Genomic DNA, 27,792 nt, shown 5'->3' on the forward strand with positions numbered 1-27,792 from the left:
GTCTCAGCTCCGGCCGCCATTTTGTGCAGTCGCTGGGAAGGAAGGAGACGCCTGAACCGCGGCACTGCCGGGTTTGAGCGTAGCCAAACCTGCCCACTGATTTTATAACCCCGATTCTCTGTGTTTTGCTCCCGTCTCCGACGAGAGAGGCGGCGACGGTGGCGTCTGCGACGGGAGACAGCGCGTCGGAGCGAGAGAGCGCCGCGCCTGCCGCCGCCACAACAGCGGAGGCGCCGCCGCCATCGGTCGTCACCAGACCGGAGCCGCAGGCCCTCCCGAGCCCGGCCATCCGTGCCCCGCTCCCAGATCTCTATCCATTTGGGACCATGCGCGGAGGCGGCTTTGGGGACCGGGACCGGGATCGTGACCGTGGAGGGTAAGGGAGGAGGGCGAGAGGAGAGGCCTTGTGTGTGCATGGGGGGTGGGGTGGCTGCTTCAAGAGGAGACCGCCGCCTGCGGGAGACTTGGAGCAGAACGCAGGCCTGCGAACAGCGCTCCCGACTCGGGGAGGCGAGGCGACCCGGGACATAATAGCGATTTAGAGCCCAGGTCTTTGGGTGGGCCTGGGCCCCGAAGTCACTGGTGACCTGGCAGGGGGTGGTAGCTTGGCGACGCCCCAACTCCTCCTTGCGGACGGCGGTCGTAGCGCCGCACGGCCCCTGCCTTGCGGGGAGCGGGAGGGGGCTGGCCCGGCCGTCGCAGACCCCATCCGGGCCTCGCCTCGCCTCGCCTCGCCTCGCGACTTTCGAGCCTGGCGGATTTGAGCAACTCATTTGATCTCTCCGGGCTTCAGCGTTTATCTGTGAAACATGGGTGTTTTTGTTGAGAAGAGGTTGGAGGTCTCTGAGTTCAGTCTAGCAAAATCTTAACGCGAAATGGCTTCCCTTACGTTATCTATAGCCAGAGATCACTGTTAGTCTCCAGTTTCACGTCTGAAACTGGAGACTGGAAGTCTGGCTTTTAGTTTTAAAAACATTTTTAAATTCCTTTAGTCGTATTTAAATGGAAGGACGCACATTGGAATATAAAGCAATGAAATGAGCATCTAAATGGCTGTATTTGGGAAGGGAGGGTTTTGGGGTTTTTTCCCAAGTTTCGGGTTTTTTTTATTTTTTCTATAATCGCACTGGAGCGTTAACTTCTCGGCCTATCTAGAAAGTTTTTGATGCAGTTAGGCCATGGTTAACAGGGTTGGCAATTGACAGCATTAAAACAAGGCCTCCCACATATGGAGATTCAAATCTTAATGTCGGTTAAATGAATAAGTTGCTTATGATACAGATTCATGTCGATTTGTGCTGTTAACTTTTTTTGTAATAAAAGTTTTATCTCTTGGATGAAAAGTAATGTGACGCCACTTATTAATATGTGTGTGACCTTGGGCAAAATCCTAAACCGTTGTGAGTCTATTTTCTCATCTGAAAATGGGGATAATAATTGTCTGTACTTTGTATTCTCGGGAATTGAGATAATGCATGTAATTGTCTCTGTTAATATTTTCTCCAAACATTTTTGTCTTTTGTTCAGGTATACAAGTATCAAATCTACTAGTCACAAGCACCTCAATTATCACTTAATTTACAAAATAAAAAAAATTATTTTGATTTATACCTTGGTAGGAAGGAAAATGTTTTAACTTGGTGTTAAGTTTGGAGGACTGGAAGTGGAATGTTTGCTTAGTGTTTCACAGTATAGCCAAATTTAGAAGTGAATTTCAATACAACTGCTTAGGGAAAAGAACTTAAGGTTACCTAGTAAAGTCAAAAATGACCCGGTAATTCGTCTCTTAAACTTTATGCCCTAGAGTCTAAGGCCTAGAGAAACTCTTGGACTTGTGCCCCCACATTCATATACAGAGATGTTTATACCAGCATCGTTCATGACAATATTGGAAACAACCCAGATGTCTGGATAAATTATGGATATTCATACAGTAGAATACAGTACAGCAATAAAAAAAAACTTGCGTTAACATGGATGACTCACAATATTGAATGAAAAAACAAATTGTGGTGGGGTAATGCATATGAGGATACCTACAAATGTGATAAAACTAAATAAAGCATGGGAGTGGTTCAAGTTTGAGGTAGTTATAGTGGGGGTTGTAAACGAGGTATGTAGAGGCCACTAAGATACTAATTATTTCTTTACCACAGGTGTTCGATTTAATATTCCATAGAATATATGCTTTAATAATAAAACTTTAAAGAGAGAAATAAGTGAATTTTACTGATCCATACTTAGTTTATCCCATATTGATTTTAGTACCAGATGACACTTTTTAGAAAACTTTAAAAATTATTAAAACAAAATGACCCCCTTGCATAAGGTCTGTGCCCTGACTCTACTATGAAATTTACTTCGTTTTGAATTGCTATTGTTTTGTCCTTAACTGAATGTTACAGAGCTGAAATGGATTAATATCTTGAAAAGGGAGTGAGATCAGTGTATGTACCAATAGTCCAAAAATGTACGTTGTTCATTTAAACTGATTTTGCATGTTAATACATGAATCTTCAAAGCTGTGTTTATTGCAAAGCCAAATTAAACTTAATACTCAATAAAAATATTTTAATGGATAGCCTAATATGCTAGGGATTAGGATACACACATCTTTAAAGGATGGCACGAATGTGCTCAAAACTTCTAAGAGTAAAAGGCACTCTTGAATATTGAAGTCAGCATAGTTATAAAGAACTCCGTGTTTCAAACTACATCTTTAGTGTAGGATAGTATGTCTTGGATAATCAGCCAAAGCAACATAGAGAAAGGGGAAAAAAATTTTTTTAAATTAAGGTCTGCTTTGAATAAGTCTTAAGAGGAACCTTTGAAAAGTTCTGTTTTCTTCTAGATCATTATTAAAGTCTGGGTAGCATTAGAATGCAGTAGCAGTGTTGAAATGGCACCTTCTAGGAACCACATAAATTGATATAAACTAGACAATCTCTAGAAATTGGTCTTTGGTCATTTTTATTTTCTCTGCAGGACTATCTAGAGACTTGGCTTTTTTGTTACTTAAAATTGTGTTGGTTGCTTCATTTACAAGTGAGGGGGGTGCTCGCTTCGGCAGCACATATACAAGTGAGGGGGTGTCCAGGTGGTCAGTATGAGAGCATATTGCAGATGTCATTGATATTTTATCTTTGGTAGTATATCCCTGTGCAATATGCTTTTCATGTTCTGATTCCTGACTTTGCTTACCAGTTCAGCAGCAGTATAAGTGGAATCAGAATTGACCCAATTCTGCCTATTGAATGTAGATAATCAGTGGTGTCATGAAAACTTCCTGCCATCAATCTTTGTGTGTTTGTATTTGGAGAAATGTCTAGCTGGGTCTTGAAGCCAGTTTTAAGAACGGCTTGAGTTCCAGGAAATTGAGGCATTTTAAAATAGTACGACTACTGCCGTTAATTATAAAGTGAAAACCATGTGCAAGATGGTGTTACGAGTGAGTTGGAGTTAGAGTGGAAAGGGGAAATTAAATTCAGTATAGTGTTTTCAGAAGTAAGGAAATGGGATGAAAACATGCTGTATACTGTTTGTATACCAAACAGTACCCTGTATCTGAATAGGTTGAAATACAGAAATAAAGACCGTCTTAATGTTAGAATTCTTCAAGGAAAAGAACATTGCAGGTTTGGCTAGTGACCATACCGGTATTTGTGTTCCAACTGAACCTGTCTGTGTGAAAGATAGATAAAGCAAAAAGATTGGTTTTAAATCTGAGTTTTTAAAACCTTAAGACTTACTAGTGATTTCTTCGGTAAATTTATAGCTAAATGAATAGTACCATTTGCCTGAGAATAAAAAGATACAGAGTAAAGGTGGAGATGAACCGGAAGGAAAGGTCGTAAGTCTTTGTTCTGGTTATTTGGGTAAACTAAAGGAGAAGACTGGCCTACCAGGTTTTTGGGGAGATCCTAGTAGTTTTCTTCAGCAGATTAACGGACAAAAGGAGTGCTCCTTTACAGTACAAAGGGGCAAGGGGCCCAAGGAGCTATTCCAAGTATGGGGCGACTCTCACTTGAAGTATATTTTTTGCCTCTCACAGACTTAACCTTAATTTAAGCTTAAACTAAACGTCCTCCCTTACCTACTTGTCTGAATATTACACAAGAGTAGAGGCTTCTGTTTTATTCACTTTAGTATCTTGACCACTTGAAACAGCATCTGGTACATACCTAGTTGATAGCCAGTAACTATTTGTTGAATACTAACTTGTATTGAGTGTTTACTACATCAGATACTTTTTAAAGCATTTTACACATATTCATTTCATCTTTATAGCAACTTCTGAAATAGGTGGTAGTATTATGTGTACAGAAGAAATTGAGGGACAGAATTAAATAATTTGCTCAAAATCATATTGTAAGCTGCAGAATGAAAATTCAAACCTTCAGATTCCGAATCTGGTTATAATTCCTGATATATTTCTCTAAATGTAAGAATTTCTAATTTTTCACCTTGTTGTAATCATACCCATAACGATGTTGGATAGTAACGTAAGTTGTACGAACTTCTCCATACCTTCATACAAGAGTAATAAAATACTCTCTCTGGAGGGGGCTGGTAGTGTCCTAAGAACCCCATCTTTTTGCATGCTTTCTTGGAGCCTAAGGTATATTCCTTCAAAAATACTAATAAAGTAATAATTTTCGTATTTCTAGATTTGGAGCAAGAGGTGGTGGTGGCCTTCCCCCGAAGAAATTTGGTAATCCTGGGGAGCGTTTACGTAAAAAGAAGTGGGATTTGAGTGAGCTCCCCAAGTTTGAGAAGAATTTTTATGTGGAACATCCAGAAGTGGCCAGGCTGACTCCAGTAAGTTGGGGCCGGGGGGGTTATTTATTTATTTCCCTTTTTTCATACACAGTAATGAACCAGGTAGACATTAGCCAGAATTTACACATACTTCTGTTGCTGTTACATGTTTTATTCTAGTGCAGTGGTACTTTTCCTTAGATTCTTAAGACTTAGTACTCATAGGAGGAACCAGTTTAAATATGTACCTAATGTTATTGATTGCTTGGCTCTCATTTTGTTATGCTTCCAACCAATTTGTCAAATGTGATTTTAACTGTATATGAGGTCGTGTCTCATCTATGAAGTTAAATTTAAACATTGGCATTATGTGTTCCTGTTTGCCTTTTTGGCCTCATTATGATTGTTTTGGGATTACTCATTATGGTTACTTGTTCAGAAGAAAGTATAATGGAAAGAGCATTTGGTCCCAAGTTCCACATTTTCTCCCTATTCCTAATTCTGACCTCAGACAAGTCACTTAATATTTCTGAGTGTATGTTTCCTGTGGTGGAAAATGGACCTTTTATCACCTGCTTCATTGACTCTGCAAACTTGAGATCCTCTCACATGTTTTCCATTTTAAATTGGAATTGGATGGTAACTGTTCAGTTGGATTGGAACATAAAGGTTTGCATGTTTAGAATAACTTGTTTACTAATGTGTCTTCCTTTTCTTCCATAGTATGAGGTTGATGAACTACGCCGTAAGAAGGAGATTACAGTGAGAGGGGGAGACGTCTGTCCTAAACCTGTGTTTGCCTTCCATCATGCTAACTTCCCACGTAAGTGTGCATCAAAGCAGGGTTTTAGTTGTTAGTTTGGATTGAATGGTAAACTTGGGTAATTGAGCATTTGAAGGTTTTGACCCATACTGAGCATTTTGTTGAAAACCCAAGTAGAATACCTTTCACAAAGAGAGTGGTTTCTGTTACACTTCTCGGCTGTGCTCTTAGTTTTACTTAAAAGGAGTAACATCTATCCTCTTACAGAATACGTAATGGATGTGTTGATGGATCAGCACTTCACAGAACCAACCCCGATTCAGTGCCAGGGATTTCCATTGGCCCTTAGTGGCCGCGATATGGTGGGCATTGCTCAGACTGGCTCTGGGAAGACATTAGCAGTACGTACTTATTTTGCTGTTCTAATTATCCCATACATTCTCGATTCTTTATAAAACTTTAATTCAGATAGTGTAGGTAATGTTTTAGCTTTTCTTGCTATATGAAATATATGGAACCATTTCGTGTTTAAATTTACATTGCACATGTGTGAAACAGTTGTGAGTACTGTTTTCACTTCCCTAGTTAGGCTTTAACGATTGTGATAATTTAGAACTGTTAAGATAACGGCTTATTTTTCTGATAAGACTGTCGTTCTTTTTTCTTGTAGTATTTGCTGCCTGCAATTGTTCATATTAACCACCAGCCATACTTGGAAAGGGGAGATGGTCCAATTGTAAGTGTGTTTCGGTTTGTTTGTAATTCTAAGAATAACTACAGTTTAATGATTATTGTGTTTTAGGTACTGTGCTTTACATGTGTATTCAGATATCATTCTGAACCCATCCTCCATATCTGGAATTGGTATTATCCCCATCTTGCTGATAAATTTTAGACAGTGCAATTCAATGACTTGTCTACGGCCATACAGCTATTAAATAGCCGAGCTTGAATTTGAATCAGTCTTACTCTTAACTACTGTACATACTACCTTCATATACAGGCATTAATTCCAGTGCAGTTCTTAATTGCTCAGTGATTCTAGAAGGGATACAAAAGAGGTATGAAATGAGGTTTCTGCCCTGTGGGTTTAAGTCAGGTTTAGGATGTGTATTCTCTATGGTTAAATAATATTATAAATGTTTATAGGGCAATATAATTTTTTTCATTTGATTATTTTCACTTGTGCTACTTTCTGTAAGATTTGAGTAGTGGTCTTTTAAACATTTCGAACGTACTTTTTTTCCTCCCCCTTCTTTTGCCTCCCCCCCCCCCCCCCCCACTACGGTTCAAGCTGTTGTTTCTCAGTCTAGTTGTGTAGGACACAGCTCCCTAGCCCCTGCTGGTGTTATGAGCCTTGTGTTCCCCCCCAGCTGAGGCAGTCGGTCACTGGTCATCGGTTGTTGATCGGCCACTCACGGCAGCTCTCACAGGCTGCCGGCCACTCAGGCTGGCCACCGGCCGCTCCTGGCAGCACACAGCAGACTGCAACTGCACTCAGCAGCCCAATGGCAGCTCACGCTGACCCCTGGCTGCTCACGGCAGCCCAGCTCCAGGGAGAGCTGTTGTTCACAATCTTAGCTGTAGAGGACACATCTCACTGGCCCATGTGGGAATTGAACCGGCAACCTTGGCGTTAGGAGTTAGGAGCTCGGCGCTCCAATCACCTGAGCCACTGGACCGGCCCTGAATGTACATTTTTACCCGTTTTTTTTCTTTTTGTTTTTTTTTAATTGAGCCTGCCCTTGATATGTTTACAAATCTATATGTTACTACGATATGTCTCAATATTCACAAAAAGAAGTGATGTATTACTTTGTATTATGTACAAAGTAATTATGTATTATGTATTACTTTGTATTATGTAGTATATTTCATATGTTTGAGTTAGCTTTATTATCGTTAGGTAATATCTAACGGATCAGTACACAGAGCAGGATTCATTGTTAACAATGTATTTGTTACCTATTTCAAAATGTCTTAAATTTTATATTTTTGGCCAACAGTCAGATTGTGTATAACTCATTGTTTTTGCCTAATGTGCCTGGCTAAGAGCTTAAACTAGAATTGGGAAAAGTGTCAGCTCTACCCTTTTCTTATTCATCTGTTTCTCACTAATATTTAATCCATAGTTTTGTTATAGGAACATTTTTAAGTCAGTTGTTGATTTTGTGGCAGTTTAGTTAAAACTAGGCGATACAATCTGTAAATCTACTTAAATAGTATGCATAGATGGTAATGAGTCGTATCAGAAGTAAACCATCATCTCACATGCTAAATACCAATTCTCGTAATTTTTTGCCACACTCCAATGCACTGTCTCTTGTATCTCTGCCTTCCCATCCTCCCACCTCATTACATACTTTGAAAGTATCAAAACGGACAGTAGGAAAAGAACTAGATAACTTTTTGTACTTCTTTTTTTTTTTTTTTTTTAACTTGGGATACGTCTCTTAAGTGTGCGTTTGTTTCAGTGTCTAGTTCTGGCTCCTACCAGAGAGCTTGCCCAGCAGGTACAGCAGGTGGCTGATGACTATGGCAAGTGTTCCAGGTTGAAGAGTACTTGCATTTATGGAGGTGCTCCTAAAGGTCCCCAGATTCGAGACTTGGAGAGAGGTAATTTATTTAAAAATTCAGCACATAAGAATTTTTAGTTTATCTCACTTTGCCAATTTCTGTGAATGCGGTTGAAAAGGAAAATAATAGGTTCTTGAAAAAAAAAAAGATCAGTATTTCAGCAGCTTAAAAATGTCTCAGGTATGGTTAAAATACTATTTGGGGAAAACCCAGCATGGCTAGAGACTTACACTTTGTGAAGATATGATGACTATCCATAAATTCTCCTTACATCATGCTTTTCCAAGTATTGTGTTAAAATTTAGCTAGTTCTCTGCAGCAGAGTACAACCACCAGGGCTGGCCCTTTGTTTGCTGAGGCTTGGATGGCGTTAAAGAATTCTGAGTTGCTAGATCTTTGATTTTTGTTTTACAGGTGTTGAGATCTGTATAGCTACTCCTGGACGCCTGATAGATTTCCTGGAGTCAGGAAAGACAAATCTTCGCCGATGTACTTACCTTGTACTGGATGAGGCAGACAGAATGCTTGATATGGGATTTGAACCCCAGATCCGGAAAATCGTGGACCAAATCAGGGTGTGTGAAGCTGGGCATGCGCTCTGTCTGTGCCCTTTGCCGTAGTTCCTTAGCCTAAAAGAAAGTCTTTCCTTTCTTTACAGCCTGATAGGCAGACATTGATGTGGAGTGCAACCTGGCCGAAGGAAGTGAGACAGCTCGCAGAGGACTTCCTTCGTGATTACACCCAAATCAACGTTGGCAATTTGGAGCTGAGCGCCAACCACAACATCCTGCAGATTGTGGACGTCTGCATGGAAAGTGAAAAGGACCACAAGTACGGGAGACTGCGCTGTTGTGATAAGCCGATAAACCTTTCCTAATAATCCTCTGAAGTTAAAGTCCTAGCAAAAACTTTTTGAGGCCTGAGAACGCTAAAAGCATCAGTCCATCCTTCATATCATTTATCAGAACACGGGGGTTAAAGGCAGAGATTCTGGATCTTTGGATTTTAACCCCCGCTCTGATCATTATCAGCTATAGAGAAAGTAATGTGAGAAGGACTCGCTGTGGGTGTTGATACTGTGTATCCAGCTTTTGTGTCATGTACAGGGAGGTCTCCGGGTGACTGCATTGTTGGTCTTGTTTTCAGGTTGATCCAACTCATGGAGGAAATAATGGCTGAAAAGGAAAATAAGACAATAATATTTGTAGAGACAAAGAGACGCTGTGATGATCTCACTCGAAGGATGCGCAGAGATGGGTAAGTCCGGGCAGTCACTCAGCCTCAGGTTTTATAGTTCAGTGGCCGTTTCTAAATTGGTGTAGTGAATGTTGTGTAATATTCTAATCATGCCTGTCGGGCATTTTACTCTTTAAATGGACAGTCATCTGTTTACGTAGTGAAACATACCTTCACATTTCAATATGTTGCACTTCTTGTTTAAGCTTAGTTTTCTTCTTTTTTTTTTTAAAGACTTCTAAAATATTGATCACTTTTCTTCTGACAGTTGGCCAGCTATGTGTATCCATGGAGACAAGAGTCAACCAGAAAGAGATTGGGTACTTAATGGTGAGTTCAAAATCAAAACTGAACATTCTTCATGCTCTTGTTTTAGGGATTGACAAACTTTCTGTAAAAGGACCCGGTAGTAAATATTTTCAGCTTTGCAGATGGTAACATAGTTTGTGTCATAGCTATTCAGTTTTGTGCTGTTGTAGCACAAAAATAACCAAAGACAATAAGTAAAGAAACAGCCTGGCTGCGTTTCAACAAGACATTTGCAAAAATAGGCATTATGCCAGATTTGACCTGCAGGCAAGTTTGCCTAGCACTGCTCTAATTAATTGACTGTTGGGGGCATTTTTGGCATATCTCCACTTTCCTTTAGGTCGGTAATGCTGGGTCTTCACAATTTTTCACAACTTATACCACCCTTCCTTTATGTAATAAGTTCTTGTCTTTATAAATATGTTCACCAGCCCAGAAGCTCTCCAAGGCCCATACTTTGGGGTTTTTATGGAGGCTTCATAAAAATAGGCATGATGGATCATTAACTTGATCAATGGCCCCACTCCCCATCCTCGGAGAAGGGGAGAGGATGGGGAGTGGGGCTAAGAGTACCAAGCTTTGATCATGGCTTGGTTTTATTTGTTTGTTTATTTTTGTGACTAGCCCCCATCGAGCTATTCTAGAGCCCAGTAAGTGTCACCTCTTCAGAACAAAACACACTCTTCTCACCCAGGAGATGCGAGGGATTTAGGAACCCTGTCAGGAACCTGGGTCAATGACTAAATATTAGAATAAAAGATTCTCCTAGCATCGCTATTTATAAGGGTTTGAGGAGCTCTGTGTCAGAACTGGGGACAGAAACCAATATATATTTTTTTCTATTATTTCATGGGAAACTATGGTTTTGCCTTTCATTCCACATCTTTTTAAATTCCCCCCACCCGCCTGCCAAATTTGGTTTTATTTCATTTGGGAGGCAACTTTGGTGTCATAATTTAAGAGGAAAAAAATTCTGTATCATGTAATTTTGTTACTAACTGCCACGCCGTTCTAATAGTATTTCATTATTAGAGGTAACTTTTTGTTTATTGCCCCTCTGAAAGAGAGTGCAATAAAGATTTGCAGAGTAATGACTATTTCCTTTAAATTTAAAAGACTCTGACACCATTACTTGAAATTTTACCATGGTAGGATAAAAGGGTCATATAGCTAGGAATGTTTATTTGATCGTTTTTTTAAAGATATCACTTAGCCTTCAATGTATAGCTTGGTTTTCATAATGTCGTTCTTGTTCTGCAGAGTTCCGTTCTGGAAAGGCTCCCATCCTCATTGCCACAGATGTAGCCTCCCGTGGGCTAGGTTTGTATAGATAGGTGTCTCTGTCAATGGTATATGTATCTTTTGGTTTACGGATTTGTTTGTCGTTTCAAATTAGAGTTGTATATATGTGTGTTTGGATAAATATTTAAAAGAGAAGAATACAAAGTGTGATTCTCCCCCCGCCCCCACAATTTCTTTTTTTTTAAACTTGGCGTTTTGGGGGTTTTGTTTTTTTTCTTTTATTTTCGAAGTCTCTTCCTGCTCCTAACAAACAGACTTTGGACTGCAGCAAGACCTAGGCATGACTATTCAAACAGTTAGAGGGAGAGGAGACATTCAGTTGAACAGCTCAACTTCTTCCTGGTTTTATCTGTTCTCTGGCTGGATAGGGTGAGCTAATTGAACCTAGCTGTTAGAGCTCGTTTTTTCAGTGATTCCTCTCCTTATGGAGGTCCAAGTCCATGAATGCCAACATAACATATTCTTGGGATTTAATAAGTCTCTAAACACAGTGTCATTCAGCAATTAAATCTGCATTGCCCAATTTTATTTACTGAAGTAAAATTATGGGCACTCAGTCACCCCCCCCACCCCCATACTCATCATCCATGTGCTGTCTTCCAATTTAAGAAGTTAATTTGAGGCTGGTGTTCTGGGGTTTTCAATCTGTTACGATTTAAATGTAGAGCTACTTTGTGGTACTTTAGCCTATTCTGAGCTTAAACAGAGGTAACTCAAAACTTATATTTAAAAAACGAGATTATTTCTGTCACAAAGATATCTTTAAATTATTGGTATGTATTTAATATCTTGCCCAGTACGGTGAGAAGTACCATATTCCCTTATAATATTTAACATAAAGAGAACAAGTATTCAAAGTGGAATACAAAAGTGACGAAGATTTCTTATACATTGCACTCATCATTCCGTCCTTCAGAGGTGGTGACCGGCAGCCATGACTGAAAGTTGTCTCTGCCCTCTTGAGGTCATGTCTGGATCTGTGCGGTTAGAACTTGAGCCTGTTGGGAGAAGAGGCTGAGGCCTGAAAGCAGTTCACATAAAAGCTTTCAGGGATGGTGGTTTTTAAACAGGCTTGCTATGTGCTGGTAGCTTCTTTGTGCATCTTGCCTAGACAATTAAAAATATTTGTTTATGTCCCCCTGCATTTCTAAACCAAATCAATTGGCTACCATTAGAATAACTTAGACTCTTCATCCCACCCCCACTCATCCAAGTGAGGGGAGAGGGAAGGTACCTGAGTCTGTTTCTTGTTACTCAACATCAGTGCTTGTTTTGGGCCCCTTTGTTTGCTGCCTTGTAAAAATCAAAAGGAGGGGGAAAACCCACCAAAATGGCAGAATGCTGACCAAGGTCCTACAAGATCCTGGAAAGTGAAGGCTTCTACCTCATAGACAGGGGTGCAATTTTCAGCTGAGTCACCAGGCCTTTTTTCACTTCCTGTCGAGCGATGGCTTCTTGTATGTTCCCTTCAGGTAAGTTCTTTGATTCCCATACTGTTAACACTAGTCATCCTCAGGAAACCACTATTTTATTACTCCCTTTCCACTGGGATATTTTTGATTTTTCCTTTTTTTTGGTTTAAACTACACACTGTTAAGCTAAAAGTATTGAATTTATTTTGTTTTGTTTTCTAACAGAAGCTTTGCTATCAGCTGCAGATCACTCAATACATGGCCGAGACAAATCTCCATTGGCCCGAAGCAGCTCTAGATGAGCCTCTTAGCCAGTCTCAGTCCTTCCCCGTTAGTGATGGAAGATTGAGGCCATGTCGTAGGGCTTGCCAGACAAAAAGTTGCTGTTCTAGGCAGCTGGCCAAAGCATTAACTTTGCACTTTCTCACCCTGCTACAGCATCTTCTCTAAAGGCAGCAAGAGAATATTGTGGCCGTGCACAAATAACAGGGCAGGCTTGACTGGAGAAAATCAAATTCTGCGCTTGCCCTTAAGTGTCCTCAGCCAGCTCTGTGTGCACACACAGGACACCTTTCTAGTTGAAGAACTTGCACCCCTATGTCTGCCCTCTATTGAATCCCTCCAGAGATACTCCCCAAGTAGTAGTATGTGAACCGGTGACTTCCTGCTAGGAAAGCACACGTCTGGGCATCCAGTGCAGTAATGTAGCTTGCTCTGTGCCCGTGTGCCCGTGGTCACACAGTGGGATTGACTGAGGAGCACTTGCCTAGCTCTGAAGATGTGATCATGGAGCATAATTTCCCACCCCACCCCACCCCCATCTCACATCCATCCCGGCCCTGCATATTTTTGTTTTTCCCTTGTTGCATCAACGACCCTAGCCGGAGACTCACGCTGCCCCCTGTGATGACTGCCTTCTCGTCTTTCTGGTGTGATTTCAGGACTTTAGGGGTCAGTAAAGACTGAGGAGCCTTTATTGTAATAAGAAACAGACATAATGCCCCTTTCTTCACAGGCCCTTTAACAATAGCTGAATTTTTTTTTTTTTTAATCATCACCCCGTTCCCCCTGAAATTAATCCAGTCTGGGCAATAGATGCAGTCTGACCCTTTGGATGTAACTTACATTTTTTTAATTATTTTTTTCTACAATCACCCCAATTATCCTTGGGGGAGGCGTTGGAGGACCTGAAATTTTTACCCGAACCCAGGTTCTCCGGCGCTTGGCAACCAAATGGGGCTACAGAGAAGCATCTAAGCCAGTTCACAGAGCGAGCGTGTGTGGGGACTTCTCACTGCCACGGACCCTTGATGCATGCTCCCCGCGCTCCAGTGGTCCCGTGTCAGAAGGCGGAGTTTTCGAAAGGAGGCCGCCAAAAATAAAAGGCAAAGAGACGGGATCGGCTGCAGCGGTTTCCCAAAGGAGGAGGGAGTGTGCATCGGTCTGGTAACAAACAGAGAATGCTTTTTAATTATTTATATCACAAAAATCTGTGTTTTATCTAGGATATTTTCTGAATATTCTTTGTAAAATGCAGATTTTTTTTCCACAAAACATTAGGATTCTTTGTTATATTCTTAAATTTGTTTGTTTAAGTAGGTAGTAATATACATTTAGCTGAAAGCATTACACTAACATTTACATACTTGAAGCATTAGGAGGTTTTTCAACCCAATTCCCAGCAGTGGACAGAACATTAAACTTGTGTCTCAAGGTTTCATGGTTTTTCCCACACTCTGGCTACTTAATTTCCCAGGTTACGTAGACAATCTTTAATAATTGAAGCAAGTACTGAGTTAAAATAACCTTGAGTTGAGCAAAAAACCTCATTTGGCAGAGCTGGGCTTGTTAGTACAGTGAAATTTTAGTGTAATGTGCTTTTGTAATTGAAAGGGGAAAGATAATTTGGATATTTCTGCAAAGGAAACTAGATGTTCACTTGGACTCTGATTAGTTTTTAAAAATACAAAAGCAAAAAATTACGTATTTTGATTAAGTCTCCTTAAAAATGTAGTAATACAGTATACGAAGTTTCTTTTTTCATTTTGCTCTGTGACTGGTTTAAAGGTAAGTTTGTATATTACTGGTAGATTTTGCCAGGCTTCTCCCAACAGAGTAGAAGTGATTCGGCCTTGTGACTTAATAGTGGTCTTCTATGTTCCAGTTTTGAAAAGGATAGAGCTGGAATTTGGTGTAACTCCTGTCTCTCTATTGGTTAAACTACAGCAGAGGCAGGAGTAGGGATGGTTGAATGGGATTCCTTTAGGATTTTATAGCTGATCAAGACGCCACTGCCTATGCATGTCCCGAGAATCATTAATCCTCTTTTACTCTGTTGGGATGAGTCTTTTTTTGTTCCTGTTCAGAGTGGTTGCTAACTTAACCTTCTCTCCTCTTGCTGTCATCTGCATTCGTGCTTCCCACCTGTCGTTGGCATGTCCTTCTCTTTCCCTGCCACGTCAACCTCCACACTGACTCACCGTCGGCTTGGAAGATGTGGAAGATGTCAAGTTTGTGATCAACTACGACTATCCAAACAGCTCCGAGGACTATGTGCACCGCATTGGCCGAACCGCCCGCAGCACCAACAAGGGCACCGCCTACACCTTCTTCACCCCGGGAAACCTAAAGCAGGCCAGGGAGTTGATCAAGGTGCTGGAAGAAGCCAACCAGGCCATCAATCCAAAGCTGATGCAGCTGGTGGACCACAGAGGCGGCGGCGGAGGAGGGGGTAAGGGTAAGTCCTGGAGTTGTCCAGGTACTGCCAAGGTATCTCTGTGTTCTCTGTGTCCTGTGTGTTTCATCCTGTGACGGCCGGAGGACGTGGCTGAGGAGCAAAGGGCAGGGCCTGTCGTTTTCATAGTCTCTCCTGAGTAAGACGAAGGAAAGTTCGGGCCTGCCCTGATTGTCCTTTTGCAGCATGTTTCTATAGATGATATAAAACTGGCCTTTGTATTTTGAAGTACATGGTGCATGTTCAAAATTAAGCTGAATTAGGGTTGCTTTTAATACTGAATTTTACACCGTTTTATGGTAGTAGAACAGGCATAGATAGCTGTTGGATCTGAATATTAGCTGCAAAATACACTCGGACCTAGGCCTCCTGACTACAAGTTTGGTCTTTTTTGCCTCAACTTACTGCATGTTTAAGTTCTATATCAGAATTACTTGAGCAGTCTTAAAAGTAAAGATTTTTTTTTTTTTAGTGGGTTTGGAATTGAGCTAGGAACCTGAACTTCTTTCCTAAGATTTATGAGATGATTCTGGTGCAGTTAGGTCCACAAAGCAACACTTCAGAACCACTGTGCTCTGGTAAAGGCTCAACCCCTTCATGGTGGTTTGGGCTTAGCTTTCTTTTTTTTTTCTTTTTTTATTTAAACCTATGGTAAGTTACCTAAACCTCTATTTATCATTGTTCCTACATTTTTAAGATTGTGCTTCTTGGTAATCCTCAAGTAAAGTCCTAAATGGGTGAGAAGTTGAATATCCTTAATGATTACCATTCTTTTGAATGTGTCCCATTCAAGATGAAAATTATGGCATATTTTTTAAGTACTGATTTGGAAGCTCGCCTAACTAAAGATCAGTAAAAAATGTTGAATACCTTTGTACCTAGTAGAAGAATATGTTCGGTTCGTATGTCTGGCATTAAAAATCCCTTGTATCCTCCCATCAGGAGGTCGTTCTCGATACCGGACCGCTTCTTCAGCCAACAACCCCAATCTGATGTATCAGGATGAGTGTGACCGCAGGCTTCGAGGAGTCAAGGATGGTGGCCGGAGAGACTCTGCGAGCTATCGGGATCGTAGTGAGACCGATAGAGCCGCTTACGCTAACGGCAGTGGCTATGGAAGTCCCAATTCTGCCTTTGGAGCACAAGCAGGCCAATACACCTATAGTCAAGGCACCTATGGGGCAGCTGCTTATGGCACCAGTGGCTATACAGCCCCAGAATATGGCGCTGGCACTTACGGGGCTAGTACCACCGCTTCAACTGGGAGAAGTTCACAGAGCTCTAGCCAGCAGTTTAGTGGGATAGGCCGGTCTGGGCAGCAACCACAGCCACTGATGTCACAACAGTTTGCACAGCCTCCGGGAGCTACCAATATGATAGGTTACATGGGGCAGACTGCCTACCAATACCCTCCCCCACCTCCTCCCCCTCCTCCTTCACGTAAATGAAACCACTCGAGTGGTAATGACTTATGCAGACTTACTACATTTAAAGGAACGCTGTCTTTCCCTGTTTTTCCTCTCCCCTTTTCTTTTTTATTTTTTATCCCAGCCATTGTGGTTTGTCTTTCCTGCAGATTAGTTAGAATTCACTGCCAGGTTTCTTCAGCCCGCCAAATTGATCCAGTCTGTAATAACAGATTTTGTAAAAAAATATATATATAGCTGACTGGAAGAGTTTTTTTTCCCCCCCAACTTCTTGCATGTTGAGGATATTTGAGCTATTTTTCATCTTAAAAGAAAAAGCAAGGTATTAGGCCCTTTTGTGGGAGCCCTTTTTTGTTGTCCTGAGTTGGGGGGGTGGGTAGGGGAGGGTAGAGGGTTGAGTTCTGCAGAAGAAGATGGCATCTGTGCTTTAAATTGCTCTCATTACTCAGTTAGAAAATCAAGAGGGAGTTCCCTGCACATTTTCCGTCATGCTTTTTAATGTTTCTCAAGCTGGAGCAGGCTTCCTCAGGCCTGATGAGTTTTTAAGACAGTTCTTTGCCATTGCCATTTTGGCTGGTTGCTTGTTAGAAGTGCATTCAGCAGTTTAAAAATTCCTAATTCGTTTTGTCTCCCTTACACTCTGCCTTCTCCCTTCCCAATTATTGAAAAGGAACCATTTTAGTGTCAGGTTAGAAATTGAATTCCCGAGTCTGAATTTTTTAAGTGTATCTTTTAAATTAAAAACCCCAAGTGTTTATTGCATTGGTTAAATGTAGCATCTCAGCACCTGGGTGGAAGCTGCCTATTCTTCCCCGTATAAACAGGGACCATCTGTGAAATTCATTTTCCAACCAGACAGCTGCTGTGAGCAGAATGAACATAAATGCTCACTGGAAATTTATTAACCAGTTAAATATGCATTCACTTGCAGTGTAAAAAACACCTTTAATTATAAACAGTATATTCAGTGGGCAAATTTTAGACTCTAGAGCTAAAATAAAAGCAGCTCTTGGCCAGCTCCTCAGCCCTTTTGGCCAAGTTATCTTAAAGAATCTCAAGGGTTTATTAAGAAAGAACTCTTACTCTCTTTATACTCTGTTCTCTGCAGTGCTTTGTAACAGCTTTTGGATGCAAATTTTCCTCGGCATCCTTTTGCACTCAGCTTTTTACAGGTAGGTAGTGCTTAAGAAAAGTTACAGAGAACTAAAGCCTAAGTCTTTTTACTTTTCCTCCATCTAAAGGTAGGTGAGTTCATCCCCTTCATAGTAATACTGATTGATTTACCGAGACTTCCTGTGACAGGCCTGGAAAGAATCTTCTGCTCTTGGGTTCACTCATAACAGGACAGGGAGATCAGACAGCCCCAGAAACCTCTTCCATACCTAGTGTGAAACTTCATTTTGCAGTGCTGTCATCAGTATTGTTCATTGACAATGTACTTAAAGGGGGAAGGCTCCACTGCATTCTTGGGCTAAGGCCTGAGAGTGCTTGCTGGTTTGTAAGATCCAAATATCTAAATACTTGAGGTTTTTTGTTTTCCTTTTTAAGTTCTTCAGGGGGAGAGAAAGGATTATTTCTGAGGGGTTCTGAAAGTATGCTTGAATGTGCAACATACAGGTAGGTTGTCAGCATAAGCTGAAGTATATGCATGTAAGAACTTGGACATCTTTTTGTCCCCCTGTTTTCTTCCTTAACTTTTCTTCTTTTTCCACTTATAGAAGTTTAGACCGAGGGGGGAATAGTAGGCACAGGAAAAACGTGGCAAAACTGCTCTGCGCTTTCAAACCAAAGTGTCCCCACACACACACACAGAAGTTTTTCGTGTAAGCACTGACCAGTCCATTAGAGATATCTCTGCACCAAAATTTGGGTTTTTTTTTAAAAACCGGTGCCTCCGGTGGGGGTGTCCTATTCTTACAGGTCTTATAAGCATCCCTTTTCGGGAGAGGTTTCTGGGCAAGCAAGTGGTATTTGGTCTGCTTGCTTCCCTTTTACCCACCAGTGATGTAATCATATAGTCAAAATAACAGCATATTCCAAATCTTAAAGCTAGTGTGGACTGAGTACAGCTGGAATCGAGCAGAGTTTTTCCTGTAGCTCGAAAGAAACTGCTGCCTCTGTGTCTGTCACTCATAATAAGGTTCTGCCTTTGCTTTCAGAACCTGAGCAGAAGAGATCTCATTTGATGTTAGGTATGTGGTCGTGGTGGAAACCCATTTAGGGAAAGGATTTCAATATTAAGCTTTGGGGCTGCTTCTCCCCAGTCCCTCCCTAACAGCTCATTGTGTGTGTGGACTGCTCTCATCTAAAAAGGTTGGTGGCTTTTGCTCGGGATCAGAGCTCTATTCACGTCCTTGCTGGTCTCTGAACACATTCCTGTTGCGTTAAGACTTGAAAGATTTGTAGATGTGTGATGTTCAGGCACAGGATGCTAAAAACTATGTTGCTATTAGTTTGTAAATCGTCCTTTTGATACCATCTTGTTTTCTTTTGTAGGTATAAATAAAACACTGTTGACAATTACGGTGCCGAGCGTTTTATTGCTTAAAAATTCTCTGACTAGAGTCCAGTGATAGTCCTCTTAATTTTTATTTGCTTCAGGCCAAGGTTGGGATGTTGGAAATCACCTTAGCACCTAAAAATGTGAAAGGGAGGTGGGATTGATTGGTCTTAATGCAAAAATTTGAGTGACAAAGCAACAAGACAGGTAAAAGCTTGGGTATATTGTCGTCCCTCCCCCCCCCCCCCCCCCCCCCCCCCCGCCACTCCCGTAAAATACATGCTAATGGTACCCACAGGGGGTTGTGACTTGGGATTACGGTACTGAGTGTGGGACTACCTTGTACTACAATAGGACTCAAGTAGATTTTAAAGGTGAGGCATAGAAGTGCTGAAGTCTTGCCAAAGCTGGTAAATGTGGCTTGCCTTGTACTCGGACATCTTTCCTGGTTGAGATGGACTGTTCTTGGCATGAGTGTTGCACTCGGAGTTTAGAGATCAATGGCTTATTTGATCCATTCATGGGTGAGGCACCCAGGGTTTCTTGTTCCAGTTGACGTGCGGTCCCGTATTTGTGTAATTGGCCAAGGTTTTCATTACCTCATAAGGGATGTATTGATGAGAAGGGCTTCTAGATAGAAGGATCAATGCTTTGCTGAAATCCACACTATTTTCATTTTTCTGGCTTTAATTTTAACATCTGAGTCATGTATAAGTCACCCAGTAGAACATTTTAAATAGTTGGCGTTGCGTCCTTGAGCTGTAGGACATCTCTGAGGACCTCAAATTGGCACCGGAAGACTTAACTTCTTTCCTTTAAGGACTAGAAGAAAATGAAGATGAAATTAGAATTGACCATCCTGATGAAAGGACTAGATCTCTGCATGATCTTAGTATCTCTAATGCCCTGTTCACAGGCATTCAGAGGTTGAAGCCAACGGGAAACCTTCCTGCCAGGTTAACTACAGACTCACTGACCCCCGTCTTGCTTACTGACCATCACTGCCACCCCGTTAGGCTGGAAGTTGAGCATCTGACCCACGTTTCACACCCAGGCTATCAGCAACCCCCAACTCCATGTCCCTCTTTCCACTGATGACCTCTTCCTGGCTGGTTGCAGCTGCCCCATAACTAGTTTCCTGCTGTGGCTGCTTTTTTTCCCTACATAGCACCTGGTGGATTGGTTGTTTAAACAACCCCTCCAATAGCAGCCCTTTACAATCAAAATGCAATGCAAACAAACCCCTTACTCAGGCTGTGAGGACCTTCTGTGACTGGTTTTGCTTGACTTCTGATACCTCTGGGTTTATAAATTTATGACCACACTAGCCTTTTTGTCCTTGATCACACGAGGCCTGCTCTTGCCTTGGGGCTTATACATAAGCTGTTCTCTCCAGAATGGTTTTCTGTATTTTCCTAACTTTTGTCATGTTACTTCATAGCTGTCTTCCCTGCATACGTTTTGCGCTGTACATAACTATCCTATTCGGTCTTTTTTTTCATGGCGCTTAGTGTTTCCTGAAAATACTTGTCTTGCCCCATTAGAATAAGCACTGAGAGGTCCAAAGACTTAACCTCTGTCACTTCCTGCCCTCAGACCCTGAGTGGATGAATACCCCGTGGGGCCAGTGCCAGCAACACTACTCCCAGCACCTACCTTTGGTCACATACAAGTAGAAGAAGTCACAGTAGAAGATGGTTTGTACCACTCCAGACACCACTGCAATTTGGTCATAGAAATTCTCAGTCTGGTATCGCCTGATCCAGTTAGCCAGGTAGAGCGCCCGGTATAGCCCCAGGAAGAACAGGTAGTGGGTAGTAATGGTCTCGGCCTCTCCAGTCTTGCTGATCATGAAGAGCTGGGGCAGGATGGCCACCGACTCCAGGTAGATAGAGAAAGTCCAGAGGATCTGAGCCAAGGAGATGAGAAGGCTGATGACAACCCAGAAGGGGCCCGTCACTTTAAAAGAATTACTAAAATATGTTCACTCGAGAGAATACAGTAAATAAGTCACGTTCTTAACAATTTTTAACATTTTAATCAGCATAGCATTCGACCCCTTTCTCTAAATACAAAAAAAATTTTGAAGATTTAAGCATACTGCTTTTTTCACATGAACATTTCTATAGCACATAATTTTTTAAATGCAGAATTTTCTTGTATAAACTTGCCTTAATTGAGGCCATGTTTCTCCAAATATAGTCATGAACACTAGAATCTCCTGCGGTTCTTGCCCTGCACCCCAGATCTGCTGAGTTGAAGTCTCAACCTGGACTGCGTCCTCATGGCCATGAATCACCTATTGGCCACAAGGTCCCAACAGCCCTAAGTGCTGTGATGCCTGCTTTATGAACATCGCCAGATGTGCCCATTTTCAGGTGGAGTGGTACGGGTAGCTTGTGGCTAATTGCTAAACTTAACATGAGTCACAGTTGCGGTTGTAGCAGAAAGCAAGCCCGGACGTTAGGAGGGCAGGATGTTAGGGAGCGTGTTTTCCTCAGAATTAGGACTCGGGGTCCCTTTCCTTACCTCCAGGGGAGTGAAATTATAATTCTCAAGGAACGAGAGGCCAATGACAGGGACCAGCAGGAACTCCAGGCGGAATGTGTCATTCTCACTGTCAAACGTTTTCCGAAATTTCCCGTAGATCATGTACACTGTGGCATAAGCACAGAGCAGGAAAACCACCTGCAAAGGGGGAGAGGCGTGGGATTGGTGAAGTCATTTCCCTGCCTGTGTGCTGGGCTCCAAAGCCACCCTGAGTGGGGACGTGCGAAACCTAAGCGTTAGTGCTCTGCCTCAAGAGGGAAGGGATGAAACGGGTTGGCAATTTCTCTTAGGCCCAGTGGCCTAGAGCCCGAAGCTAATGAGCCTTTGTGAAGTGACTCTGAGCTCCTGACTGGGACTGATTGTGCTACCATGAAGACTCGAAAGGTGTCCAGGAGTCTGTCTCCTCACTGCAAAGCGTGAAGCAAAAGAAGCCGGAATTGGTCTCCGTCGGAGGATTTAGCAGTGGCGGTCCAGGGCAGTTAAAACCTCAACTTCCTGGGTGTGTAGCAGTGACTTTGTGAACATTCTTCCACGAGGACTAACACCCCTTGAGTCAGTTGATCACTGCTCCTTCAGAAAAGCTCTTTTCCCAACGACACTAGCTGTCCTCCAGCATATAATGATTTTATGATCTGGCCTCTCAAACCTAGAGGCCAGCGGTTCTCAAACTTGAATGTGCATCAAAGTCACATTGATGGCTGCCCCTTCCCCTGCCCCCACAGCTTCTGATTTAGCAGGTCTGAGTGGACCTGAGGACTTGAATTTCTAGCAAGTTCCTACGTGATGCTGATGGTCCAGGACTACATTGGCCTAAAGAACTATGTATGTAAAAACTCAGGTGAAGTTATTTCCTCGAAGTCTTTTTCTCACCAGAATGAGGCACACATACTCAGTGTCACCACAGCCCCATGTGAAATTATTCACACTGCCCATGATCACATGTTCTGTAAAGGTCCGTGTCACGGTCTGTCTCCCCTGTGACGGGGTTCCTGTAAGAAGGTTCACATCCTGTCCACTTCTGAATTCCCAGCGCCTCACTCAGGGCCCAGCAGAAAACGAGTGAAAGAGAAGGAAGTGGTGATCACTTCTTCATCTCGCAAAAGTGTGGAAACATGTCTTTGCAGTTCCCAGATTTCATCCTGTCGTGCCAAGGGCCGTGTCTGCAGTCCCTGCCAGGACTGCCCATGCCAGACCCTTGGGCAGAGAATGAACTAAGCAGATGGTGTTTGCTACTTGTGTGTTGAGTTTAAGTAGACAGTGACTTCAGGACCTCAGACTAAAGTTCACACTGAGTTCAACACCCCCCAGGTAACAGGCGCCTCCTCCCACCAATCCTAGGAACAAGATGCCTGGAATCCCACAGGGACATCCCTGATGAGGAGAAAAAGAACTCGCTTTGATTAAATATCTTCTGGGTATTGGGCACTTTACATACCAGGGGTGCCAAAATAATGCATCCAAGTGGACACTTTGGTCAGCGTTGCTCAAGCAGTAGTTCGCCGTAATCAGAAGTGTCTGGACGCTGATGGGAACCACTTTGAGCGCCTCTTGTAATTGCAGGAGTCAAACATGACTTGTATTCATCTTTTATTATCGGTATATGTTGAGTATTACAATTTTAATAGTGTGTTCCTTTCAAAAAATGTGTCTTCATTTTTTTTAGCACCCTCTGTATTTGTCAAATGGATGGTTGAATAAGTTCTTTGAAAGCTCAGGGTACCATGTTTGATTCTTTGCTTGTTTTGTAACTATTATAATAGCTAACCTTTATTGAATGTTTAATATATGACAGTTATTTTGTATTTCCATGTATTACCTCGTTTAATTTTCACAACACAACCCTCTGAGGTAAATACTAGTACCTTCATTTCTCAGAGGAGGAAACTGAGCTACCCAGAGGTCCGAGACCTTGCCCAGGCCCCAGGCCCGCAGCTGCTAGCAGCAAAGCCAACTCAAACCAGGTCTGCCTGGCTCCGTGGCCTGAGTTCCCGTGTGTACTGTCTCACGGTGTGGGGGGAGATGGCAGCCGCCCCACAGCCACCCAACCCCCTCACCTTCATGACTGTGTTGTAGACGGAGATGAAGTTGGTGAACAGGTCCAGGTACCTGGTGGTGAAGACGAGAGCGAAAAGGATCTGGCTCTTCCCAGAGATGCCTGTGGCCAGAGGGGGACAGGAGACAATGAGAACACAGACACCCAGGCCACACACGCTCGAGCAGCCCGGAGCCTGAGCTGGAAAGACCTCCAGAGTGTCCAGTTGCCCTTAAGGACGACACCCTGTCCAGGCACTGCAGCTCCGCAGGACAGGAAGCACCCCTTCCCACTGGATCCCTTGAGTCTCTGTTCCCCTCATTAGGCTGTAATGTGTCTCCCAGTCTCCAAATAAATATGAATTCCCAGTGCCCCACGTGTGCTCTGGAAAGGGTGGCAGGGGTGGTATGATCGGGCCTGGTGGGGGGTAGTGGCTTCTCTTCATTCCACCGCCCGAGCTCCACTAACAATCCCCCAAGCTCTGTCTTCTGGAGAACTCACTGACTTTATAAGAATCAGATAATACACAAAGCTTTAAATTAAAAAGCAGCCATCACCTGAATCCCAAAGCCTCAGTGTGCGTCCTTCCAGATCTGTTGGCTTATCCATACACATGACACATGTGGACACATATGCTACATACAGATGCATCGAGATGACAAAACCGGGGTCATACTTCCCATGCTATTTCCTCACCTGTTTTGGACTCTTTCTTTCTTAACTTTTTATTTTGAAATAATTTTAGATTTACAGACGTGTTGTAAAGACAGTACGGAGTTCCCGTACAGCCTTCACCCCGCTTCCCCTAGTGTTGTCATGTTGCATAGTCACAGAACATTGACCATATCGAAGAAATCGACTTCGTTAATTTGGTGGTACAGCACTATTGACTACACTCCAGGCTTTATTTGGACTTCACCAGTTTTCCCAGTGACGCCCTTTTCCCGTTCCAGGATCCAATCCAGGAACTGATGCTGCACGTAGCTGGCTTGCTTCCTAGTCTCCTTTTGGCCACTTTTGTTATGTCATGGAGGCGGTTCCAGAGTGAGGTAAGCAGATGCCCCGCCTCCCTTTTCTCGTGCCCCCTCAAGCCCACACCAGTCTGGAGACTTCACCAAACCACTCCCATCAACGTGCCCACGTATCTGCATCCAAAGGTCATCTCTGTCCCCACTCACCCAATCTCTCAAGAGCCTGCTGAGCAGTCCATCCATCCCAAACGGCGTGTATGCTGCACCCCTGCCCAGACCTCCTCTCTCTGTTCCTGTCCTCGCCACCCAAACCTCTCTTCTCCTTCTGTCCCTTTGCCATCTCACCCCACACACCAGGGACACTCCTGCTCTGGACTCTCCTCCGAGTTCTGACCTATATATTCCTGCCTGAACAAACTCATCATCTCCCCCTCGAACCCCGCCACTTCTGTCTCCCCTACTTCATATGCCACCACCATCCAGAAAACCAAGAGCCCTCCTTGAGTCTCTCTCCCCTTGGTCCCACCCCCTCCCTATTTCTCAGCTCCACTGCTCCTACTCTAGTGCCCCTCACTCAGCCCAGCCACCCCACCCCAGTGACGCCCAATTGGTCTTCCCAAGTCCTTCCTGGCTGCCCACCCCTCCCCCAATTCCACCCAGCAACTAAAAGGCTATTTGTAAAACAAAACTCTGCTTAAAGCCCTTAAGTGGCTCCCAAATGCCCTTAAAATAAAGATCCAAATCCTTCTCATGGCTCATGAGGGCTCCCAGCTGTTCCCCTTACCCCACATCTGGTCACTCTTCTCCTCACTCCCTCCCTGCAGCCATGGTGACATGTCTGGATTTTATTCTAAATGTAATGGAACAACTGGGGAGTTTGGCACTGAGAAGTGATGGTACCTGATTCAGGGTCTAGTTCTTTCATACGCCTGAACTGCCTTATCTAACTGTTCCTCTGGTGATGGACATTTGGGGAGGGGGGCATTTTTAATGACAGAGGATGAACACCTAACATTCTGGAGAGCGTGGGGTCCATGTGCCGACTTTCCTACCTGCATGGCAACCTTGACCCTCATCTGTGAAATGGGCACCTTCACACATCTGGGGCAGGACTGCTGTGAGGACTGAAGACGATTCAGTGAGTACCACCCTGGGGCCTTGGCTGGCCGGCTGTGGGGGAAGGAGCCCCTGGGGGGAGGCGACACTGAGCGGATCTGGGCTGTGCCTCTTGCTACACCATCTCACTGAGCCCTCACAGAGGCCTGGCTGGGAAGGTCCAGGAGGCAGCCCCGGTGGGGACGCCTGGCCACCCCCTTCACATAGCCTTCCCCCACCCCTCCCCTCTCCCCATCCTCAGCCTGTCAGACCCCTGTGCTTCGCTCATATCTTCCTCAGTGCCTGGGAGCCCTGGTGACCTGGAGCACAATGATTTGCCCACTCTTTTGAAAGCAGTGAATAATTTTCACCAAAGCAAGCTGTGCATGGAGACCCAGAATATGGAAGACAACGTGAGCCGGTAACCTGGCCAGAGTCCTTGAGGGGTCCCAGGCACATGTAGGACCACCGACCAGGTCCAGTCCTCCCTCCCAAAAAAAATAGATGGGGAAACTGAGGCCCAAGGGCACACAGTGAGCCAGGGGCAGAGCAAGAACAAAGTCCCAGTGTCCTGCTGCCTTCATGGCTGAGTCAGCGGGGTCACACCAGGCCCTGCCCCTCGGGGCTGACTCGGCTGGCACCCAGGCGCCTCACCTCCGCAGGCCTCATCCAGGCCTGTGCTGGTCCCTCTCCGCACACACAGGCCCCACCACTGGTCCGTGCTTTCTCTTCCCACAGCCTTAGCGCCTCTAACAAACCGTATCATTTCCCTGGTTGCTACCACTGTTGCTTGTTGGCGGTCTCCCACTGCTAGAAAGCCCACTGCCTGTGCTGTATCCCAGGGGCCTAGTACAGGGCCTGGCAGAGTGGGTGGGGGAACAGCGCCCCCTCCCAGTCATGGCTGTACACCCTTCCCAGGTCCTCTGTGGAAGTGCAGGGACAGGTCCCAGCGGGGTTCTTCCCCTCACAGGAGCCTGCTGCCCCCTGTCACCCCCTCAGTGGCTCTCATCCCCTTGAGTGGGAACAGTGAGTGCCTATCTCTCCAGGGACCCCCAACCCAAATGGTCTCCAGGTCTAGAATCACTCCCTCTGCAATGACCGTCACATCAGCACCCATCCCACACCCCCACCAAACCTCCCAGGCTGGCGGCCTCCCTGCTGCGCTCTCTGCCTCCTTCCTCGGCTCCTGCACACAGCTTCTAGAGTGACATGCTTCAGGTCCCCTTCCAAGCCCTCTCTCTTACTCCCAAACCTTCCATGGCTCCCCAGTCTTAACTCCCAGGTTGACAGACAAAGCCCTATCACATTTGGACCACACTCCCCCCAGACTCATCTGCCTCCCAGACCACCCCCAAATTGGGCTGCTCACCCTTCCTGGGGCATTCTCTGCCCTCTGTGATCTCTGGGCTTTTGCACCCCCAGTGTCCTCCACAGCACACCCTTGCTGGGTGACACCCTGCCCGTCCTCCAGGACCCAGCACAGAGCAAGCCTTCAGGGGTCGGCTCTCTGCCTCCTTGGCCCCTACGAGGAGCCTGCGCTCATCTCTGTAGCCCCTCACCCCAGTGCCAAGCACAGGGAAGGGCATCTCCAGGACACTAGCGGACAAAGACGGCTGCAGGAGGCTTGGGCAGCCTCTTAATGCACTGAGTCTGTTTGGCCACCACCAGGCCAGCCCTGAAACTCATCCAAACCCCCAGCAAGGCAGCGATTACTGGGCAACAGGGCGCTCCCTGGGCTTCTGCTCAGGGGCAGCTCCATGTCCACCTGGGCAGGGCTTGGCGCCTCCTGCCACATCACTGCCGCCTGGCCCAGGCAGGAGAGGGAAGAGGGCCCAGCTTTGGGGGACGTCTGAGACGGGGCAGGAGAAAGCGGTGAGGGGAAGGAAAGAAGACTGAAAGTTGGGGGCCACTGTGTTCCTACCTCCTCTGTCCCTCCACCTCCTATTCCCCAGCCTGAGCCTGACTGGGGCAGAGAGAACAATGGGCCTCAACCGCTGCCGCTCCACGGAGCAAAGGGAATGACGGCAGGACGCGGGTGTCGCCTCCCCTTTACAGCCGTCCTCTTCCAACTAGCAGTGGCAATGGGGGTGAGGCAGTTGATTGAAAGCACAAGCCCACCCTCCCTC

At 44.3% G+C, this 27,792-nt stretch overlaps 2 protein-coding genes across 3 annotated transcripts in view; one reads left to right on the forward strand and one right to left on the reverse strand.

The window, feature by feature from the left end:
• Nucleotides 1-19,041, forward strand: DDX17 (DEAD-box helicase 17). 2 transcript variants are annotated; one of them, XM_019734475.3, is made up of 13 exons: nucleotides 1-376; nucleotides 4,668-4,818; nucleotides 5,482-5,581; nucleotides 5,789-5,922; nucleotides 6,192-6,257; nucleotides 7,996-8,137; nucleotides 8,513-8,673; nucleotides 8,757-8,929; nucleotides 9,245-9,355; nucleotides 9,603-9,664; nucleotides 10,904-10,963; nucleotides 14,852-15,094; nucleotides 16,034-19,041. In XM_019734475.3, the coding sequence occupies exons 1-13, from the start codon at nucleotides 327-329 to the stop codon at nucleotides 16,537-16,539; spliced, it is 1,959 nt and encodes a 652-aa protein (XP_019590034.1). In that variant the 5' UTR covers nucleotides 1-326; the 3' UTR covers nucleotides 16,540-19,041. The 2 variants fall into 2 exon arrangements, with proteins under 2 accessions (XP_019590034.1, XP_019590033.1); XM_019734474.3 differs by having other exon boundaries at nucleotides 14,852-15,088.
• The window catches only part of KDELR3 (KDEL endoplasmic reticulum protein retention receptor 3), a 9,212-nt gene continuing 458 nt past the window's right edge, over nucleotides 19,039-27,792 (reverse strand). The window contains exons 2-5 of the mRNA XM_019734476.3: nucleotides 23,623-23,723; nucleotides 21,548-21,706; nucleotides 20,675-20,927; nucleotides 19,039-19,840 (exon numbers count right to left, since the gene is read on the reverse strand). Coding sequence (XP_019590035.1) covers nucleotides 19,800-19,840; nucleotides 20,675-20,927; nucleotides 21,548-21,706; nucleotides 23,623-23,723 — 554 coding nt within the window. The 3' untranslated portion in view covers nucleotides 19,039-19,799. The remainder of the gene's footprint in view (nucleotides 19,841-20,674; nucleotides 20,928-21,547; nucleotides 21,707-23,622; nucleotides 23,724-27,792) is intronic.

Source organism: Rhinolophus sinicus, chromosome 1 (genome assembly GCF_057876585.1).
Source record: "Rhinolophus sinicus isolate RSI-liver-muscle chromosome 1, RSI-T2T, whole genome shotgun sequence".
NCBI lineage: Eukaryota > Metazoa > Chordata > Mammalia > Chiroptera > Rhinolophidae > Rhinolophus > Rhinolophus sinicus.

What these genes read in the sequence shown, in the direction of transcription:
- DDX17 (XM_019734475.3), top strand. Translation starts at nt 327, where the DNA reads ATGCGCGGAGGCGGCTTTGGGGACCGGGACCGGGATCGTGACCGTGGA. An exon ending in GATTCGAGACTTGGAGAGAG is followed by an intron (nt 8,138 to 8,512) that starts GTAATTTATTTA and finishes TTTGTTTTACAG; the next exon opens with GTGTTGAGATCTGTATAGCT. An exon ending in GAAAGTGAAAAGGACCACAA is followed by an intron (nt 8,930 to 9,244) that starts GTACGGGAGACT and finishes TCTTGTTTTCAG; the next exon opens with GTTGATCCAACTCATGGAGG.